The sequence below is a fragment of the Mytilus trossulus genome, chromosome 6 (genome assembly GCF_036588685.1).
Source record: "Mytilus trossulus isolate FHL-02 chromosome 6, PNRI_Mtr1.1.1.hap1, whole genome shotgun sequence".
NCBI lineage: Eukaryota > Metazoa > Mollusca > Bivalvia > Mytilida > Mytilidae > Mytilus > Mytilus trossulus.
In genome coordinates, this window is record NC_086378.1 from 15,922,694 (window position 1) to 15,947,162 (window position 24,469).

Genomic DNA, 24,469 nt, shown 5'->3' on the forward strand with positions numbered 1-24,469 from the left:
GATTAGACCATTGGTTTTCCTTTTTTACTCTTTATACATGTAGCTTGTGATCAGTGTGTGACAAGGCTCCGTGTTGAAGACCATACATGGACATTTAGTGGATTACTTTTATCAATTGTGACTTTGATGGATAGTTTCTCATCAATCATTGGCACCTTTCCACATCTTCTTATATCTATAAGCCCGATCTTCGTATGTTATACAAAAATGGTAAAATTGATAGATTACAGTATGTTTTGGCCAATGCTTATTGAATGTTTAGGAATATTTTCATGATTCCCAAATGAAACAAGTATTAAACAGTTTTCAATTAAACTGTATGACAACTGATAGTTGTACAAAAGACTGTCAGATTGACAACAAACCGAGTATTTTTGCATGCAACTAATAATTGCAAATCCAGACCCCTAAATCAGTTATCAAATAATAAGAACTGAATTTATGTGGGGTTCAGAAATGGAAAGATAAATTTTCGCAAATAAACAGTCTACAATTGCACAACAAAAAAGCTCAAACTTGGAAAATCGATTTTAATATGTCAAAACGTGTTTACTGACGCCATATATATCGCGGTTTATCACTAGCAGGCTATGAAATTAATACTATGCCAGAAAAATATGTATTCAACCGTGACATATGGAGAACATTTAGTCCCAAATGCAAAACAGAAATAAAATTGGTCAGTTGTGCGGAGTGCTATTTTTGGTCGTCTTCATAGATGTAATTACAGATAATTCTACACTATTTACACTTCACGTTTAATTTTTACATCTGCCTTTTCTTGCATTAGCGTCATTCTAAGCAGAAATAATTTAAATTGAAATATGCAAACAAAAACGAAAAAGATTAGCTATCATTGTTTAACGATACTTACAATTAACTGTTACATCCAGACTTTTATTCTGACTTCCGCCAATAGCATTTGATGCTGTACAAATAAAATGTCCATGATCCCCAAACGACAATGATGTTATTATCAACTGACCACCAATGATAGTACTTTTATCTGGTTTAGTCCATGTGTACTGACATGGAGGATTACATGTTGCTGAACAATTTAATGGACCAAGTTGTTCCCCTTTCGTCTTTGTTAATGAGTTGGTACTAGGGTCGAATTGAAGACTTGATCCTGGACCAACTGTGAATGAAACTTATATAAAGGTATATCTTCTTTACTTTTGAATTATTTATTTTCGTGGATAGAAGGGAGATTGTAATATTCGTTGGTATTGATTTCATGGGCTTTTCACAATCTGTACACACGTCTTTCGAAAATATAAATTCGTTAAATAATTAATGTTCCTCCATGTATCCTAAAAATCCTCGGGCATTGATATCCCACGAAACACAGACACAGTTTCTGGTATGTTTTAGATAGAACTGTTTTCTAATTTCATTTAAAAGAATAAAATGAATATTTGAATGGTGAGTTGTCTCATTTACACTCACACCACATCTTCCTATATATATGACTTAAACTATATTTAACGTAGTTCATGCAACAACATTATATGTACAAAGTTATTGTTTAAATTATGCATACAAATACACATTTTTGTTATTTTTTACTTTAATGTATTATTAATGAACTTTTAATTTCATTACTGTATGTTTTGTCATGAAAATGGATAAATTTTAATCATTAAAACATTCCATATATATATGTATCGGTGATTTATCTACCCTGACTTAAAGGTATGATTTTTTACCAGACTTGAAGTCTATTTTGGTTTTTTTTTTTGAAAAAAATAGCATGTTCATAAAGTTTAATTGTTAAGATAAGTCCCCTTGAAAGTGCATTTAAAAAAAACAATTGTTATAACAATATCATTGAAATGAAATGTTATCTATAGTGGCCGGTTAAGGCCATCTCGAATTTTCGCGATTTTGCCTTTTCTCCTTTTGACAAAAAAGCTATTAGATTAAGATTTCGAAATGGTGAAGTTGATATCCTCCCTTCGTATGTTTTTCGGACGCTATCAAGCGTTTGTTGACCGTTACAGAATACCTGTAATAAGATGATAACGGATATCTACAATCCCGTTTACTTTCCACGAATGTGACCTATCAAATTAGACTATTTACCAGGTTTGTAATGCAAACGACGGGTGACACGCGTGGAGCAGTATCTGCCTACCCTTCAAGGGCACCTGAGATCAATCCCAGTGTTTTGTTTGGTTCGTGTTGCTTAGTTCTTATTTTTTTTTATATAGTATTTTTTGTTCTTTTGTTTGTCTGTCGTTTTCATTTTTAGCCATGGCATTGACAGTTTATTTTCGATCTATGAGTTTTAATGTTCCTCTGGTATGTTTTTTCGCCCTTCTCTTACGCCATATAGAAAGACATAATATGTAAATGTATGGGTCTGTCAATAATAAAATGTCTAATGGAAATTATTTCTGTATGAAGTTAGTATCAAATGTTCACTGAGTATCTACTAGTAATTAAAAAACAAACGAAAGGGATTCATATGGTATTTATCACAATTGGAAAATTATGATGATTATTTACAACTAGTGCGCAATGAGTATGCGACTTTGTGTTATTAAAATTTAATGTATTTGATAGTACGGTTTAATTTTCTTGTACACATGCATATATATGTACACTCATACATGTACATACTATCATGTCTTATGTGTGAACACGACTTAAGTACCTCATGTACACGCCCATCTATGTTCAAATATCAGCTTGAAAACTGACATAAAAATCATGTCATAATTAATATTATTATCTTATTGCAGAAAAGCTTTAGAAATCTCCAACAACATACTACAATAACTATTTTCTTTAAGAGCGCAATGTAAAGGTACTATTAATGCAAAATGTTTTTTTTTCCTCAGTAGACCTTATGTTGAACCAAATATAGCTGCCACTGAATGTGAAAACGGAAGATAGTTTTCTTTAAATTGACACACCAAAACAAAAACATCTAAATAATCTTGAACAGATGTAACAGGCATTGTGTAGAGCTAAATCAACCTAACAGCGAAGTGAAATTAAGTCATAGCATGACATAGGGCTACAGAAGTTTGATGATGCTGTCCTGGTAACTAACATCGGATAAAGTTTTCGTTCGGGTTTTGTCAAAGGCAATTGCATATTCAAACCTGTTACCCTAACTTGCAAAGCCGTCCTGTTTGTATTGATTATGTTGCTCCAATAAAAATAGATCAAAAACTTCAGAAGAATAATAATTTCAAAAAATGTTTTATGTTTAAATGTATATCTTATTATGGACACTTGGATAATTGTATTTGGATTTGCATCCATTGTTTTTTAACAAGGTCCTTATGCTTGTCCAATACTTTTGCACTTGACCTCTTCCTCATTTCATGGATCAGTTTATACGTTTAAGGTTTCGGGTTGTTGGTTTAACATATTGGGTAAATGGAATGATTTTAAGTTGTACGTGTCCAACTGATAATAGTCATCTGATCTTAACCTCATTATAATGATTCAGTGTTTAATCAATTTACACAGATACTATAATAAGTCAGTCTATTACATTTAGTGTATGTAAAAGTGTAGTAGTTTGTACATGTATGCCCTGTAGCAATCTGCTGACCATGGCCTTATTTTCAGCGATCAATGGGAAATAATATGATTTTTAAGGGATATATATATATATATATATTTGTCTGACAAATGTCAGCTGACCATGCCTTTCTTTTCATGGTGATTATTTCGTGTACGGAATAGTTTTGATCTGGCAGATGTCATCTTATCATCACCTATTTATCTGTTCAACTGAAAAATGGCAAGAACTAGATAGAATACTTATGTTTCTGACAATTGTAAACTTACCTTGATTTGTGTATACCCCCTTCCGATTCATACTTTTACACATTATTACTCACTACTATCATAACAAATTCAGGAATAAAATCTTATTTATTTCAAGACTAGTTTATTTTGGTACGATTTTTTGGAAAGCAGAATTCTAAAAATCCACAGTGAAATACTTTTTTAGGGGTAACATTAATGAAAATATTTTTAGAGTATTCCACTTTATAACTTGTTATTTATAAACTTACGAAGAATTGTCGGTTCCAGAACGTCACTTTGAGCAATTCTAGATTCATTATCTGAGGAAAAACATGTAAATATCACTGGTGTAGGAAGGTGTGAAGGTGTGTCGTATGTCCAGTGTGTAGTTAATCCATTATCATCACACGCACATGATGCATTTATACAAAGTATAGACACTGGGCTCATGAGTTGAAAACATCCATACCTTTTGTAGTACCAAACAGTAGTTTCTTCGAGATAAGTATCTGTGGTTCTTGCAAAAAACGTTGTCCGTCTATTGTCTTGATACTCATCAACTGTACACGAGACATTGTATGGCACGCCTGGTTCGATGTAAGGGTATCCAGATATACCAACATTTAGACTGAATATAGTTTGCACTAAAATGAGTAAAACTTTACAGTTATAAAAAGTTGTTATTTTAACTAACGTATTCATATTACTTCGATTCAGCATATTTTGATCCATCTACTGCATTTAACAAAAAATAGTTTGTTTTTTTTTCAAACAGCTGAATCGGATATTCTGTGTGAGACTGTTATTCCGTGTGAGACTGTTATTCCGTGTGAGACTGTTTTTTCGGGGTTTACTTTTCGATTTACAATATTGGCAAAACTACTTTCGTAACCTATTGATATAAACAAAAACCACAATATTGTAATTCCTACTACAATGCATGTCAAAAAACGATCAGCACTAGAGCTTTACAAAATCAAAATGAAATAAAATTCCGCTATTTCATTATTAATCTTGAAGCACTGGCGTTTTGGCAATTGTTATTCAGTTATCATCACGCTTCAAAATCAGAGATTATCTCATTGAAATGTTTGTTAAAGTGTAATTTCGTTTAAGATTCTATTACGTTAACCGAACATTGGGTTAAATAATGGATGTCAAATAGTAACAACATGTTAACTAGGGAGTTTACAATACATAGTGACCAATGAACAAACAAATGGTAATAAAGAAATTTTTCAGTAACGAATTTAAAAAAAAAAGATTTATCCGTGGTCACGTCAGGCACTTACTTACAAATTTTTTTGGACTTTTACTCATTTTTTTATAGTCACTCATTAAAGTCATCAAGAAACAAATGTGTTTAATCCGGACTATAAAGCATTTCTTCAATTTCTAATTTTCAAGGATAGTGTATAACTATGTAAACACTTAAAATATAAGTAGAAAACAACTCTGTAAAGTAAAATATTTTTAAGTAGGATTATTTTGAAGGTTGTAGTGGATATTATATCAACGCACGCTTGTTTCCAACAAATATACAATAAAAACATACTCAACAAGAGGCTGTCACAATGACAGCAAACTGGATTTATTAACATTTATTTGTATCCTGCCAATATCACAAGAACCATAACTGATGAACGGTAAAAGTGAAAATCGTCATTATCAAATTTGACCTCCATTTTGTCATCAGTATCAACATATTAAAATTTGTAAAGCTAAGGTTGAATGGTTCATGAGTAAATGCACGGACACAACTGGAAAAGCCATTTTAAATCTTTCAAGAACCATTACTCCTGAACGGTAAAAGTCAAAATCGTTATTATTAGACTTGACCTCCATGTTGTCATCAGTAACAACATATTAAAATTTGGGAAGCTTTGGTTGAACAGTTCATGCGTAAATGCACGGACACGACTGGAATTGCAATTTTTCAATCTCTCAGGAACCATAACTCCTGAAAGGTAACAGTCAAAATCGTTCTTATTGAACTTGACCTCCATTTTGTCATCAGTAACAACATATTAAAATTTCAATAGCTTTGGTTGAATGGTTCATGAGTAAATTCACGGACATGCCTTGAAAAACCATTTTTCAATCTTTAAAGAACAATAACTTCTTAACGGTAAAAGTCAAAATCGTCATTATTGAACTTGACCTCCATTTTGTCATTAATAACAACATATTAAAATTTGGGAAGCTTTAGTTGAACAGTTCATGCATAAATGCACGGACACGACTGGAAATTCCATTTTTCAATCTTTCAAGAACCATAACTCCTGAACGGTAAAAGTCAAAATCGTCATTATTGAACTTGACCTCCATTTTGTCATCAATAACAACATATTAAAATTTGGGAAGCTTTAGTTGAACAGTTCATGCGTAAATGCACGGACACGACTGGAAATTCTATTGTTCAATCTTTCAAGAACCATAACTCATGAACGGTAAAAGTCAAAATCGTTATGATTGAACTTGACCTTCATTTAGTTGTTTGTAACACCATATTAAAATTTGAAAAGCTTTAGTTGAATGGTTCATGAGTAAATGCACGGACAACATGTGGTTGCCGCCCGCCCGGCCGCCCACCGTACATCCCTGAATCAATAACCGACATTTTTGTCACAAAAATCCGGTTAAAAATAAAGCACATGCATAGTACAAAACGAGTCTTGAAACAACGATAACAAGCATTTTTGGAATCCATTTATTTGATAAAAGATTTTATAAGAAATACGACTTTGAGCCAACTTTGTAATTATATCCAAAGGTCACTACATATGCGAAAATCACTAGTTTTATTTCATTACATACCCCCCTGAACAATCAAAAGCGTGACGTTGCAATCTATTTTCTATCCAAAAACTAACAAAATCAATTATCCAGACAGATCATTTATATTTAGAATGACCATTCTATAAAAAAATATCAGAAATATCTTATCTATGATACTTCTATTCTCTCCATGAATTTAGTATAAGAATTACAGCCGGTAGGTAAGAAACTAATCACCCACACCCAACAAACGAAATGATTCGTCCAGTTTCCAACTTTAGTATCGATAAGAAATATCTGTACATTCAAAAATGAACACAATCATAAAGTTAGTGGGAGAAAAAATTGAACAAAAACGGCAAATGTGTAACTATGGTAGAAAGGTATTTCTCGTTTTTTTTAAAATTTAGATTAGACCGTTGGTTTACCCGTTTTACACTAGTAATTTTGAGGCCCTTCATAGCTTAATGTTCGGTTTGAGCCAAATCTCCGTGTTGAAGGCCGTACATTGACCTCTAATGGTTAACTTTTTTTTAAATTGTTATTTGGATGGAGAGTTGTCTCATTGGCACTGACACCACATCTTCCTATATCTATATAATAACACATATTAACCTGATCGAACTCGCTTGGTTCGAAATCATTGACGACATTTATATGAATTTAGATAACACTGAAACTCCAACACTTTCAAAATAAATTTGCACAAATAATATCGAGCTACACAAAAATCATTAGCGCAACCATATATTTTGTTTGACGTGGCCCTGTCAAATACCGAACTATTTTTCGACGTCCAAACAGGGTCATGTAAAGCAGCTCGTTTCCATTAAAATTGATTGCAATAATTTTTCCAGAATACCAGTAATTTCGAACTATTAATTTTCATATGAAAAGAGATATTGCTTCTGAACCGTTAATGAAAAGACAGGAGCATTGTGACGACACAGAGAACTTTATCCTATCGACTAATGATAGAGGTTGCTACATCGGAAGGTCAAAATGTTATGGCTTGGAGAGAAATTCGATTTAACCAGGAACATGAGGCCACTGCCGTCCATAATATTTGACAAGACAGAGACTACTAATTATAGACCAAATTTGGCAACCTTATCATTTTGCGTTACATGAACCTCACGTTCAAACATAACAACTGAATATACTTTTGCAGCACACTTAAAAAGCTTACAATGCAATGGCTTGTCCTTATATAATAAGTCTCCTTGAATATCAAGGAACATTGAATGCACTTCAAAGAAGTCTAAATGAAACTCAGTTAAAACCAAAACCTGCAGCTGAACTTACTAGACAAGTGTCCTCACAGTGTAGGTCGTTATTCCAATGGTATGTATAAATCTCATCATCATTGCCTGTACAAACATCATTCCCCAAAAACATTTTACGTACACCACACACCACAAAAATATGCACTTTAAATAGTTTGTAGTGTTAAAAACATTTAAAAAGTTAACATAAATGTATTTGATAATCTGATCCTGTACAAATATACGACGTTTTCTTTTACGCTTTTTGATATATTTAGATTATGAAACGGTTATGTTTCTATGATATATTCTTACCATTTAAAACTTCGAAAGCAAACAGGAAAACCAGAAACAAATGAGCTGCATCCATTACTCAAAATACTTTATTTATCAAACTTCCTTGTCGATCACATGTATATATGAATACAGTTTTTATGTGTTATATGTATTCACGGTAACGTATGTACCTATTTTAATCCATGGAGAATTGGGGATTTAATTCGTTTGAATTTTTGTTTAGGGACGTCATTCTATTTACTGCGTGCACAGTCCGTTGACTTCCTATGTATGGAGTATTAAGTCAACTGATCGAGTTGGCTTTTGGCATGCATTTCAAAAGGAATATTACGACTGAAATTGAATGTACATATATTAAATTAATCAAGTCCAGCGCTCAATGTTTAGTCATGATGTATTTTGTGCATCGAGGGTCTTGTTTTTAAAGATCAATTAACAACATATTTCTACTTTTCATACTTTTCTTAATGTTTAATATTTTATAGTATTCATAAATGTTTCCAATTATCATTGATAATCTAGCTACATGTAATTAAATCATCATTGCACAATGATAACAGTAACTGTAGTGTTGTACGTGTGTGTTTTTTTTTCGAATAAAACTCAAAGCAAAACTATTCTCCTTCTGTAACTTACCGAATAAAACTGAAAGCAAACATATTCTCCTTCTGTAACTTACCGAATAAAACTGAAAGCAAATATAGTCTCCGTCAAAGCGTCATCATTCAGTAACTTTAAAAAAATAAAACTGTTGTGTAATGTATTCTTGTCAACAAAAGTGACGATACATAAGGTTGAAGTCTAATTTATTATTGAATATTATAAAAAGAAAAAAAGTTAAATTATCCTATGCAAAACTTTTATTTGTAAAGAAATGCATCAGATTTAAGAAATATGGAAAGTGACAAAGTGTTTTTGCATATAAGGGTCAAGTTTATTTTGAGGAAATGATTACAAAAGTCGGCAAGTGTTACTCTTAAGTTTCATATATATAAAATATATTGATCACTCAAGTGGCAATTTTTTTTTGCATTGTCACTAGAAAATGAGTGTATATTGGATATTAAAAATCTATTTGTCTTGCAAAATGAGACTTAACTTACCTTAAACAGTAGATTGCATGGTACATAGACATTCTATTTTGATTAACGTTTCACTATCGGTTAAAAGAACAATGTGACCACACTTCTATCCCAAGGTTACCCTTTGAGATCTCGCTTTTCAACATTGACCAAAGATACCTGGATTTTTTAAAACATAATTTTCATTAGATTGTGGGGTTAACTTTACAATTCTGTGAAGGCGAGAGGGGTGGGGAGGGGGGGGGGGGGTTAAAAATAAAAATAATAACAAGATCAAATTGTAATGCTGAAAGTATAGCGATGTAATTGTCCTGATTACCAGTTCTGAAAAGGGATCAAGCATTCATTTTATTTTACCGAACTTAGAGTATTATTTCCATAAAGATGAGACTGTTTCACTTCTTTGAAGAAATGGCTATGTAACTTACACCAACCACTGATGTCAAACAAAACAACTTGTTTATTTCGGAAGGTTACTAGTGAGTTCCATGCTCGAATGTTGGGTGGTTACATATTTTGTTATCGGAACAAAACATGTTTCTTATATAATTATACCTTTAGAGTTAGTATCTTGAAATTATTTAACTTCCACGCACATTGATATATAGATGAGATATAAAAAAACGACCCAACTTTGTATTTAGAGTTTTCCTGCTTTATTGTTTGACGGAAAAGGAGACCGGGACTGTGTCATAGCGGCAAGAAGTCGACCAAAACGCCGTTAATAGCCCAAAGCAACCAATGGATCTTCAACAGAGCGAGAAAATCCCACACCCGGAAGCGGAGTGTAACAGGCCTCTGAACAATGATGTATGATATTACATATGATGTAGCATTCTACTGTTTTCATTGGATATGACAATCACGTGCATCAAATCTTATTTTTCGTATGTGACTTCTTGTTTCTATATTTTTTTTTACGTATAATGACGCTATGTTTCTATTAATACGTATATTGAGGGTACATATAAAAATGTTACTGAATTTAGATTAATGACGTCCCACATAACAACCACAGAGGAAGCGCTGCATCGATCAGAAAAGAAAATTTGCAAGTTTATCAGGAGATTTCAGCAATTTTATATTAAATGCAGACGGTAAAAATATAAGATGATAATGTGCAACAGGCTATGAAATTTTAGAAAAAAAAGATATTCTCACTAACTCAATAAATTCTTGCAAAATACAATTAAAAATACACAGAAAGTACATTGAAAGTCATTTGTCCTAAAGGTAGATATATTGTGGTTTTACTGGTTGACTATAAAAGGACGTCATATTAAAATAACATATGTAATATAGAAATTAAGTACTTTCACTAAGTTAATATGTTAGAAGAATCACCGACATGGGTACATACTATAATTAATTATCTAATTACTATCACGATTTGTTATTAAAATTTTGTAATTTTCAAAATTATTAATCAATCAGTCTTACAAATATAATCTTGAACTCTATCCTAATTCTATCCCTTTTTTGGGGGGGTGGGGGATCTTTTGAGAAATTTTAATTTGACGTCACCAAGTCCGTTGATAACTTTGGCTAACTCGGCTGATGTGCTGGTAAGGTGTTTAATGTTATGTATCCGTTTGTATTCTGTAGTAAGTCACCACTTCGGTTTTATCTTATATATCTATTATAGAATCATTTTATAAAATTTATTGTTTGCAAAAATTTGAACTATTCTAAATAATAAGGATGACCCTATCCCAGGTAGAAAACCTTAGCCGTATTGGTCACAACTTTTTGGAACTTTTGTTTTTCAGTGCTTTTCAACTTTGTACTTGTGTTGCATATATATATAGTTATCAAAGGTACCAGGATTATAATTTAGTACGCATGACGCGCGTTTCGTCCACATAAGACTCATCAGTGACGCTCATTTCAAAATATTTGTAAAGCGAAACAAGTGCAAATCGGAAGAGCATTGCCGATTCCACAATCCAAAAAAATGTGCCAGATACGACTAAGGTAATCTATGTCTGGGATAAGAAAATCCTTAGTTTGTTTTTCAAACTTTTATCATCTGAGCGTCACTGGTAGGTCTTGTGTAGACGAAACGCATGTCTGGCGTATTAGATTTTAAACCTGATACCTTTTGTAAGATATTATTCGTGTGATTTTTTGTCCTAAAATTTTCCTCATTTATTTGTATTGTAGTCCTGTCATATTATGTTGTAATGTAATGTTATATTTGACATTGGCATTAAAGCGGGAGGTTTGGCATGCCAAAAAACACAGGTTCAACTCATCATTTTTTTCTTAAAATGTCTTTTTCCAAGTCAAGAAAATTGCCATCGTTATATTAAAAAGTAAAATCACAAAAATACTGAACTCAGAGGAAAATCAATACGGAAAGTCCATAATCACATGGCAGAATCAAATAACAAAACGCATCAAAGCGAATAGACAAGAACTGTCATATTCCTGACTTGGTACAGGTATTTTCAAATGTAGAAAATGGTGGATTAAACCTGTTTCTATAGCGCTAACCCTCTCTCTTTAATAACAGTCTCATCAAATTCCGTCATATTTACATGATGCGTTAAATAAACAGTCACAATTAATAAAATAGTCAAAATATGGGTACATCAGTCATCATCGATAACAATTTTAAAAGGGACAATTTAACAGAACACAAAAACATCTACCTACGAACACATGGATTGACTTGAGTGTCTGACGTCATAAAATTTGTATACGTCACATAAATTTTTCGTTCAATGTGCATACAAACAGTTTTAAAATTTACATAGGCAATGTAAGCATACAGGGTTAAAAAATCAAAAGTATGTAAGAACAAATTACAGAAAAAGACCGAGATTTAAACTAGTCCAAAAGTTATAGGTAGAATTTATGAGAATCCAAAAATAGTTAATTCCTCTACGCGATTCTTTTAAAGTACAGAGTCACGCAATAAGAACCAAAGAAATACAAAGAGTCGCATATACAAAACAAACCACCAAAAAATGAAAGCCAATACACACACATTGACGAGATGTACCGAGCCACGCCAAACGGATATCACATAAAACCATTCAACAGTAAAATTAATATTAATATAATATAATAATAGAACAAAGACAAATGAAAGAACAGTAAAACATGTTGTTAAGATGATAAACAACATCAGTACGCAGATCTATACATCAAGACCATCGTGTATTATTTGAGAAGGTGATACGGAATATTTATCAACAAGGTCTTGGTACCTTCCGATGAACTTTTTTTAGAAAAAGGACGAGACGTTCTTTGACATACCCCTGGTTCATCAACTTTCTACTCAGACACTGATGACGTTTTACAAAGTCTGAGTAGGAGCTGCAAGCTCTTGAATATCGAATAAGTTGGGAAATATATATCCCATAAGCAGGTGAAGTTGGTATGTTGCTACTAAGGTGGGGGGAATTTATAATTTCAAAATTAAAATCGTCTCGTTTGTCATAGATTCTGGTACTGAGATGACTGTGTAAGTCAAATTCGAGATTATAAGTCTAAAAATATGGCGGAGGAAGCGGTGTCTGTTGTTTCTTCAATCTCTAGTTCTGAGGGATATATCAATGGAACCCAATCAGAAAAGTTCGGATTGTTTATGGAAAGAACATCATTAATATATCTGAAAGTGAAATTAAATAATCTGGCTTCTTTGATCCTCTTGTTTTTGACAAGTGTCTGGAAGAACTCTGATTCATATGAAAATTAGAAGAGGTCGGCAAGAAGAGGCGCACAGTTTCTTCCCATAGGAATGCCGACAATTTGTTGGAAAAGTCTACCTCCAAACTCAACAAATATGTTGTCGATAAGAAAAGTTCGTTTCTATGTGTGTAAAATTTTAATTTTGTAATGCTGTTGTGTCGTAGTTCTCCTATTATATTTAATGCTTTTCCCTCAGTTTTAGCTTTTTACCCGGATTTTTTTCACAATCCATTTTTCAATTTTGAACAGCGGTATACTACAGTTGCCTGTATTTATCCTTCGTTGGCGGTCAAAAAAATCTGAACAGGTCCATATATAATGTATTGACCTCGTAAAAAGTCCATAATTGATAAATGTTTTAGCAAAAATGCCTGCTTCTTTGAAAAAAAGAAGAAATATATGTCTTAGAAATTTTCTTATTCTTCACTTGATGACTGAAATCGATTGACTAGGTGCTTTTTAAGATATTTTTTTAATTTTTATGCAACATCTATTTTTTTACTGTGAAGAAAAAACCGCTGAAATAAAATGCACCATAACTACATACAGAAATCATAATTTATGTAAAGCGACATCAAATTAATCGGCAAGTCAAAATGCAAGCGGAATACTAATTCTAACGTGTGTAACCCTTTCACAGAATGGAAGCAGTTAGTGAAACCTTGCTCCCGTACGCTCTTTGTTTTTTTTAGATTTTAGTTCTGCCCTGTATTGATCTGATGAGTTCAACCTTTTATACCTGATCTTTATAATTCGTTTTCATTTTGTTCTGTTACACCAATGTTCCGGGTGAGAAAAGATTTGATCTCGCCTTATCCTAAATCCTAAGTCAGACGTCAGTATTTCACTAGTTGTAGTTGGTTCATGAATGTTTCATTATAAATTGTGCCGTTAATTATTTCAATTTAATTCTTTCATATGTTTGACCTTTAAGTACTATTCGATGTGGGTTGTTCTCATTTTTGAATACGTTACGGTTGCCTATAATTTCGTCCATCTGCTTCATTTAAATTTTGTTTCTGGAACTGTTGTCTTTCGGTAATCTTACCACATATTCTTATTTTCATACTTGTTTCAAACAGCGAACTTAAAAAGGAAAAAAAAAACAAAGAAACTTAGGGTCCTTAAAAAATTAATGCAGCATTTCCAATTTGTCTACGGGTAGTAAGCATTGCATTGTCCGCTTATTTTTTCTCGGCAAACTATGAATCTACGACGTCGCTTTTCTAAATTAACATAAAAATAGATTAACAGAGAAGAACCATGAGACTGAGTTTTAAACAGGTAAAATTGTTTGAGGTGAACTAAAAACAATATCAATAATAAAATGTGACTGCTTCTGGTGTTGAATTTAATTTTCAAATCTGTATCAGTTTGAAGAGAAAAGCAAAAAGTCATAAATAGATAATTTTTTTAATTAAAAAGATATGGCCATATTTATTACAGAATAAAAAAAATGATATAAACATATACCAATTTTATAACAAAATTAATAAGCAAAACATACGTGTACAAGAAAAAAAATCACTTATTTGAGAAGCGAACTTTTATAACAGTGTTTCAGTTACCTTTGTGTGTGTCTATATTTAGCAAATTGTATCATTAGTCGTTCAATGGAGGGATTAAAAATGATCACAATTTAAAGAAATAAAACGTATGTGTCTTATATAGGCTACAGTAGTATACTGCTGTTGAATAGTCATATATTGATTAAGCGAAAACAAATATGTGTTACGAATTAAAATCGACGGGAACATATCATCTATAAGAGGAAAGCAACGGAACAACAGCAACACTGAGTGGAACAAAAGACCCACCAACTACGTAGAAACGGACGATTTGATAACAACTGACATATTCCTGGCTTGTTACAGGACATTTTAAGAAAACAATTGGTCAGTTGAACATGGTTGTATCGCTAGCTTATCCTCCTACTTATATGACATTTAAAAAAAAAATACCGTTTAAATGACAACCCAACTTGACATTGCAAATATACACTGTATGCACCAGTGTGATCACAGAGAGCAATTTTGAATTGAGATATTAATAATGATTACTATAAAATCAACTAATTGTTTGTGTAAATGTTAATTTTAAACTGTACGACATGCATACAATTTGTGAATAACGAGACTTGTTATCATTCAGACTTTTTGCCTTTGTCTCTTCGCTCATAAGGGGACACCCATTTAATTTCAAGGAGAATGGGGATTATGGATTATTTATTAAAAAACTATTCAGATTCCAAATTGATGAAAAAACATTAATACTATGTTTAAGCAAAGAATATAACATGTTTTATAAAGAATATATAATGAAATCCAGATTTTCTCGATACCCTATAGATATTTAAATTTTAACCAAATAATTTGATTGATAGCGTTGAAAAAACTAACTAAAATGATTTTTCCCCCTCTCCGACAGAAAATGTAGAAGATACACGTGTGTAAACAAGTAAAATTATATTACTGCGAACAAAAATCGAAACATTCAGAAAAGAATTGTTCATACTAACTGACGTTTTGAAAAAAAAAATACAAAAAAAAGGCAAATGCAACAACCCAACAAACAGGAATTCATCCTTAAACAAATAAATAAAACAAATAAAAAATATAAAAGCGCAAGCACAACCAAAAACAACAAAATCAACAGTTTACATTAACCTACACTTTGAAATGATATTACAACATGACTTTGTCTGTTAACAAATTATTTAATCACCAAATGTATACAATTGATATGTTAGTATGCATTTCAAGTAGAGAATCAACAAAGCAAGCACTTTCTTAACATTAGAACAATCAACCTTTTATAATACATCAAACAAATAATAGCATGTAAATAGATTATATCAAGCGAAGCAAAAAATACATTAGATAATGTTCTAATAGTCTCAGTTGATCCAAATGATGCAAATTAATCATGAATCCAGAATGTAAGATTATGCAGATTATTAAATTCGAGCATTGTAAAGTTTAGTTTGATATTTATATTAATATTCAATATCAAATAATTGTATATGAGTATTTCCTTTCGTGTTTAATAAATACGTAACATGTTTGAAACATTTGGATTTATAAACTTTATAATAATTTTGAAAGCTAAGTCTATGATCTTTTATCGTTTGTTCCAATACTCGTTTAAAGCGTCAAATAATGCTTATACACCTTGTATCAACTTCATTGTTTTAAAAACAATTGATATGGAAGTTGTTTAACTGGTGCATACTGCATAATCATGTTAATACAAGTCATAGTTATTTGATGAAAAATGCAAAATTTTGCTTAAATTTGTATATTGTTAAAGGTATTAAACTCTTTCATTGTTTGTTATATAAAAAAAGAAAAACAAAGATGAGTTAACAAAACAACCAATAAAAAGCGTCAACGGTATAATACTGTTCCGCTTACATGTGTTAATTTAAACAAGCAATAATAATAGCATATGCAGATTGTAACTAAAAAAACGCAATTTTGTGTAAGATAAAACCGATCAGGGATTGCATATGAATAATTTACTGGCATGATTTTGCAATTATTTTATGCACTCAGAAAATACAATGTAATTCCTCAGAATGTATTTGTCGTTGACAAATGATGTACTTCACAGAGTGGCTATCACATATCTTGCATATCTGTCGGAATTCATATACCTATATTTACAATTACAATAAAACTGTACATTGATAAGAACTATCACGTCTCACGGTAAGTATAGCAGATGTCTAAATCTTCATGTTATCGTATATGCTTAGGTTCTTCTCTTCCTTTTTGTGCCCGAAATGTTTTCATTGTATTTCTAATATTTCAGCTAAATCATCATACATTTTTAAAGTTATTACTTAATCATGTGCGTGTTTCCATTGTCCTTGTATCTTTTATAATACATAAATCAAACTTATATGCATTTTTTTTATAATATGATTTGTAGTGAGTCGTTAAAGCTATTGTCTCATCGCAATAGCGGCATATTTTCAAGATCTTATGGCTTTTTGATACTATAACGTTAAATAAATCGGGTCAGTTGTAGTTCTTTTCGAAAGGTCCCCCTACATAACACAAACAAAATTAAATGAAAAACACTTAAACTTATAAATCCACTTTTACAAACACAGGCACTTATTATGAAGACCCCCCCCCCCCATTGGTGTATTGATTAAATATAATTTAACCTAGTTTGAAGTGAATTTGCTGTCTCTGATACAACCCCTTATTTATTATTGGATAAAACAGAATTAAGGGGTTGTATAAAAGATGGTAAATTCACTCGAAAGGAGGTGAGACATGCGCAGTAGTGATATAATGGTATGCATATTGAAGGTCCAAATTGGGGTTCTTCAATCCTACATTCTATTTTCCATTTCTCTTTATTTTATTTTATGTTATTTATTAGAAAAAAAAATTATGATGCTTTTAACTGTATGTAATTTTTTTTGACAAAGAACAATCTAGTTCTAGCACAAAACATAATGCCAGCAAGGGGAAGGGAGATCTATACGAAGTGTTGATTTAAAACACATGAACACGGAATGTCAAAAATGTTTTTCTGTCACATGGTCAATGACACTTGTAAAAACAAAACAAAACCGAAGTTTTGAAAGTGAAAGATGAAGAAAATGCAGACACCGGGCAACCGGTAAATGATAAGATACAACAGGCACCACTGAAGGTGTACACATTACGAAATTTAAAAACATGCGTATGCGTATATACTACATAAATGTATATTTTGGTCAAATACCATGTAAAATTTATGGAGAATGCATCATTGTTCATATGGCTTCACGTTTTATGAATTAAGAAAAACGCCGTTTCTCGTGTTAAAACAATTTAGATTAAAAGCATATCAACATCTGAGATTTAAATATGGACGCTCATAAGCAAACGACACATTCACGGCCGTTTGTAGTAGTCATTACATGAGCATTTTTGTTTTTAAACCAGTGTGAAAATATTGTATATAGTATTATCATTTAATCTAAAAGGGTTGTTGATTGTCCCTAGTGGCAGTGGCATCCCTATTTCGAGACCTCCATCAATCCCAAAAAGGTTTGGTGCCCCCTGATGCAGTTCCAATATTTTCTGTGTTACAGGGTCTTTTGCCTTGGTTGGAGGTCCGTCACCAGTCGTTCTTGCATGGGCCTTGTCCTTTGCTGCCTCCTCCCTTGCTGCCCCACACGACTTCCTCCACTTTTCCTTGATTTCGTTGGCAGTTTTCTGGGCCCCACCCTTTGAATTCAATTGCTTGGCAATGTCTTCCCATACCTGTTTTTTTCTTTAATTGGTAATTGTGCTTGTGTATTTAGAATTGATTATGTTTATGTTCCTTTCCACCAGCTCCGTAAGGAAGACCTTTTCTGCCTCTGTAAACTTTACAGCTCTTTTCCCCTTTTCTGGTTCAAGTTTGCAAATGTTACAGGAAGTACTTAAAGTTATGGGACTTGTCCACTGGATAATATTTTGTACAGTGGATATCTAACCAATCCTTAAAAAACAGGTTTTGAACAACAGAATTTAACCACTGGATAGTAATCCGCTTGATAAACATTTATTCAGTGAACAAGCTTATCCAGTGGATAACTTTATCCGGCCTTTTGAACAACCGGAATAACCGGAAAACAAATCAACAATTTACTGGTATCAAATCTAGCGATAATGGTTTACCACTTATTGACTAAAATGGAACATTAATCTTTGATGAAACTGCAAAAGCAAATGAACTTAACTGTTACTTTGCTTTAAACTCTTATTTACACGACATAGAAGCAAATAACTTAAGTAACCTTAACGATGCTGCTAACAACTTAAACGGAATTGAATTAAATGAAACTGAAATTGAGGATCCCCTGAATGTATTAACTCCTTCTTAATCAACTGAATTTGACTTGTTACATCCAAGTTAATTGAAAGAAGCCTCATCGGTCATTAAATTTCCTCTTTGCATATTATTTAATACGTCGTTAAGACAAGCTGAATCTCCTAGCCTATGAAAAAAAACTAATGTCATACCTGCCTGTCTTTAAAAATAGTTCACCAAACGAAGTTAAAAATTACCAACATATTTCTCTTCTCAGTGTCTTATCAAAATGCACGGAAATCTGTACATATTTATAAACATATTTATAATATCATGTGGCAGAATAATATTCTCACGCAAAACTAGTTCGGCCTCACCAGGGGGGAGGGGGGGGGGGGGGGGCTCGTCTTTAAAGCATACAGTATGAAGACATTTCGAATGATTTTGGTAAAGATTTTTGGATAGTGGCAACGAAATACGTTGTGTTCTGTGACATAAGTGAGGCGTTTGGTAGAGTTTGGCATACAGGTCTTCCTATTAAATTACAGAGATATGATAAATCTGGAAACCTACTTAAATGGATAGAAAAAGATTGGAGGGTCCCAAAGAGCAGTTATAAAAGGAATTATTTCTGACTGGTTATCTACTTTTGTAGGAGTTTTAATCCGAAAACCTTTGTGAATACAATGGTATAACAGAAAAATAGCAACAAAGTTACCCTCTGTCACAGCGTTGGTGAAACAAGAGAATTTCATAAAAACATTTAAACATGTACCGGATTGTCTTTAAAAATGATAAATAACAAAGCAATAATTCAACGAAATATAGTTCCCTTTTCTCTTTAAAGTATAGATCAACTAGCTGGCGTTCCACAAGGTTCTATATTAGGTCCCCTTTTGTTTTTGGTATTAATTAATGACATAGTCAGTGTTATCAAAGCGAAAGTTAAGCTTTTTGTTGACAATACAAGTCTATATATAACTGTTTATTATCTACTAGTATTAGAAGCCGCAATAATTACACGAATTGTCCAAGAAATGGCTAGTAAAATTCAACCCTAATAAAACTGAAACCATGACTATTTCCCGTTAAAATGCAAAACCTATAACCCACTATTTAACATGAATAACGAAGAATTACTTGTAGTCGAAAAGCACAAGCATTTTTTTTCTAATTTCTAATTACGGTTCATGGAATATTCATATGATTATATTGTACAAAAAATCTTACCAAAGACTTAACATATTAAGGAAAATAAAACACATTTCAGATAGAATGAACCTGGAAAAAAATATATATAGGTCATAATACTTATCAATGAATATACTGATGTTATCTGGTATTCAAGCAATCAATCTTCAATGAATAAACTCGAAAACATCCAGTTAGACGCTGCTCGTATAGTTACAGGTGGGACAAGCTCACAAGTACTTCGATGTTATATAAAGAAACTCAATGGGATAAACTTTCAGATCTAAGAAGTATTTAACCACAAATTAATATTGCTTCATAAAATGTTAATAATAAAAACCCAAATTATTTGCAAGAACTATTACCTGGCTTCGTCCGAGGTCGACACGACCACAGTAAAAGATAGACAAGTAATAATATATTAGGGGTCAAATCACGAACAAACTTTATTCAGATTATTATCTTCCGTCATCTATCAGTTAAATGTTAGATATTGTAAATCTATATCTGTATTTCAAAAGAATCAAAGTAATCAGAATGATCGCGTCCCTTTTTACTTTTAATATACCCCGATTTGTAATTAATAAATATATTGTAATTTTCATTGTTATTAATAAATGTAATATCAGTATTTCGAATCTAATCTTAAATCAATCCTAATTCTGTCTTATTTTTAGGACATATTCTTTGAAATTCAAATGTGACGTCACTTTGTGCTTTGATGCTTTAGCCAACTCGGCTGTGATTTCTTTTGGTGCTTAAATAAGTATTTTTATGTAATGAATCTGTTTTCATTCTGTAGTTAGTCACAACCTCGGTTTTATCATGTATATCTATGGTAGAGTCATTTTAGAAAATTTACTTTTTATTTTAAATACTTGGATAGAATTGTTACCGACGATTCCGACAACAAAAGAAGGCGTGTTATACACCATTAAGAAGACAAATCAATTTAGATTTACGACATAACAAGTTTTAGTGGGGTTTACAGCCGAGAAATCGGCATATAACGGAATTTCGCTACCTGCTGACATTTTTGTAAATCGCGAGTTAGTAACTTGTGCTATATAAAGGTATATACGAAATCAAAATTCAGAGACGAGTGCCTGTGCAGAAAACCGTAGACGTATTGAACACAACTTTTGGGAACTTCTGGTCCTCAGTGCTCTTCAATTTTGTACTCGTTTTGGCATCACTGGGCGTCACTGGTTAGTCTGGCGTATTAAATTTTCAACCTGGTACCTTTTGTTAGCTATTATTGGTGTGTTTCTCTGTCCTATATGTTCTCCTATTTATTTGTATTGTATTCTTGTCATGCTATATTGTCATTTTAATGTTATATTTAACTTTGCCATAAAGGCGGGAGGTTTGGCATGCCTAAAAACCAGGTTAAACCAACCATTATTTTCTTAAAATATCCTATAAAAATCAGGAAAATGTTCATTGATATATTATACTGAACGACTTTAGAAACGCAACACTCATTTTGTTGATTTGTTTTACCAAATCTTGTTTGATTCTCTTCTAACTTCTTTTCATGGTTATCATACGTCTTTTTTCTGACAAAAAAATCAAAGTCTGACTTACCTGTGGTTATTGAACATACCAAATTTTTGAAGTCGCACAAATTTCTGAAAGCGGAATTTTGAACCCATGAAAGATTGTTTCAGGTTTTTTTGCTTTGTGAAACAGTTCTGTCAATCCTTTGCTTCGCTTAATTCAATGTTAAAAAATGTTGCATCTCCATTTTGACAAGACTGAGAAAAAAAACCAGAATTACCCCTTAAGAATACTGCAAACATAAAAACATAAACGTGCTGCAACCATGCTTTATGACTTCAGAAACTCGTCTATGTCCTTCCGAAAACGATTCAAGTAGGCAAGATGTGTTGCTGGCCATCAATGAACAGATCAACGTGCAGTGATAATGAAACGTCAACAGAATATGAATACGCAACGTCATTTGCAAGACATGTTTACTGCCGCAACGTCAACAGCTAATCAAATTAGCCATTGTGAGTGCCATTGAGTACATAATCATGCCATAATTGTTTCCCATCAGCTGAATTGCCAAAAAATCGACTGAAGGAAAACCTTTAAAGCCCTCAAGTTCTAACCGCATAATTGCCTAAACCAATAAATGGGTTGAACAAATGCAATTCCAGTAGGTGTAAAACAGAACCTAAATTTAAAACATGTCAGACAGACAGAATTTCTTGACCTTTCTGACAATCATCGCTTTTGACGGCGACATATTTATTCAAAAATAACACATAAATAATCAAGTGTTGCGTTTCTAAAGTCGGTCAGTTTATTATTATTCGTTTCTGTGTGTATTACATTTTAATGTTGTGTTTCGGTTGTGTCGTTGTTCTCCATGCGTTTCTCTCAGTGTTAGTTTGTAAACAGGATTTTTTTCTGAATCGACTGATGAGTTTCGAACAGCGGTATACCACTTTATTCATGCTGGATGAGTAGTAGTTCTTTTAACTGTCACTTGTTCCAACGAAATTTAGTTTCTTCTCCTAAATGTCGCTGTGGTGACTTTGAAACTAGTTCACATTTTTTTTTATTATTTAAAAATTATATTCGGACATAAGACAAGAACTGATAGTATTATTCAGAAGCCTAAAATTAACGGTAACAGCGGACACTGAATTGCTATTAAATGTGATATCAAATGAAGAAAACATTATTTTATTTCTCATGGTTCAAAAGTTTATTTTTCAATCTTAGAGGTTTACAAACTCATAAATCACACAATAAACCTGTAAGCGTTTCGTCTTATCAATTGCATTTCTCTTTTTAGTTCATCATATAACTCAACTGACATTATCAATATTGTTATTACGTAACAGATCATGCAAGTAGTTTTGGTTAATTTGTGTGTAATGTATTTGATCTAACTTAATGCTTGTTTTTGAATTTATAGAATACACTTGTATAATTCATAATAAAATTTTGTTTACATCAAGGGGCTGTTGCAAAATTGAAACTACATCTGTTATTTTCCGTAGTCCTTCTGTCAATTAAGGATTCCCAACCAACTTCAAACATCAATTTTTCAGTTTAGTGAACATTTGGCAGACCTTTTAAAATCTTACAGTTTACAATTCGCTCCGTTTCGTGTTATTGTGATTCTCATAGTTTGTTTTCATCTTTATATGTAATTATAAATGAATGAACAATATGTAAACAAATATATTTCTGTATATTTGTTTTATTAATATTTTTGGTTTTAGCTATTTCAACGTTCTTTTAGAATTCGGTATATTTTTCATGCTTGTGATTTTGACATGCCCTTTTATGTTAAGTGTAGGAGATGTGGCATGATTGACAATCAGTTAGCCTCAAACATTTCTATAATAAAACTCATCAGATTTTGTTAGTGAGAAACCTTCTGCTAAGTCATTAGTTTTCTATGTAGTGTCTAGTTAAATTTTTCTTTTGTTTTTGTATGCATCTTTTCCTCATTGCCTGACCGTTTTAAGTATACATCAATTGACTAGTTGTGAATGTCCCCATGTGCCTCGTCCTTTCAAGCATACATATTTTATATTTCTATGTTTCCTTTTTGCTATGACAGTAAATGGAAATGCTCTCAGTGAACGTTTCTATTCTGATCAAATGAAGAATATGTTTGTTTACTTTGCTCTATTTGTAATATGTGTTCATTGCTCAGTAAATGAAAATATGAAAAAAAGGAAATGTTGATTAAAGAAATATTTTTAAGCAGATTTGACAAAAACTTGGTGACTTCATGCCATTTAGTTTGTAATCCTTTTGTCCATTACTGTGTTAGAATTGTATAAATCCATACAAAACTTTTAAAAATCAGATTGAACCTGGTAAAAGTAACCAAAGAAAACACTTTCCCCCTAAATAGCAGAACAAATGTATTAAAATACTTGAAATAAACGCAGCACGATAGTTAGTTACATCAGTGATGCAAGTTATGATATCCTTTTATATAATTGCTGACTTATTCCTTGTAATACAATATTGACCTTTTTTAATTTGTATTTCGTTTGAGTTTACAGTAAAACCCCTGAAACAATTTCTGTTTGCCAGCATTCGGGGATTTCAACAATAACTTTATACTCACCGTGTATCATCGTACAGCGGATATAGGTTCTAACCAAGCGGGGATGAAAATCTTTGTATACTCTATCAACATTTTTCAACATCTGAAATTCCTGCTCCAAAAGAACTTTCGCATCGAATTTTTACTTTTTATAAGACAACTTTGATATTCTAATAAGAACAATTAACTTGTATACATACAAATGCGCAAATAGTTGTGAATGTCAACAACAACTGTCAATTTCGATACAATTGTCGAGACATATACAGGTTATCTGACAAAAAATTAATACAGGGCAAAAGTAATAAGTAACAATTATAAACCTACCTGTGATAACTCATTCCTTGAAACTTTATGGATAATAAACAAGTATGAAAATTTAGTTTTTGTGTACGGTGTACAGCAACATAACCATGCAACGTACAGACGGATTTATATGGTCAGCTAAACACCGTACACAACGCTTCTTTTCGGAATACAATATCGAAAATAAAACATATGCA

The 24,469-nt window shown here is 32.1% G+C and overlaps 1 protein-coding gene across 1 annotated transcript in view; it reads right to left on the reverse strand.

Annotated features, from left to right (window-relative positions):
* LOC134722350 (hemicentin-1-like) overlaps positions 1 to 24,469 on the reverse strand; it is a 76,091-nt gene that overhangs the window by 18,042 nt on the left and 33,580 nt on the right. Inside the window, exons 11-12 of the mRNA XM_063585965.1 lie at positions 4,041 to 4,415; positions 875 to 1,138 (exon numbers count right to left, since the gene is read on the reverse strand). Coding sequence (XP_063442035.1) covers positions 875 to 1,138; positions 4,041 to 4,415 — 639 coding nt within the window. The remainder of the gene's footprint in view (positions 1 to 874; positions 1,139 to 4,040; positions 4,416 to 24,469) is intronic.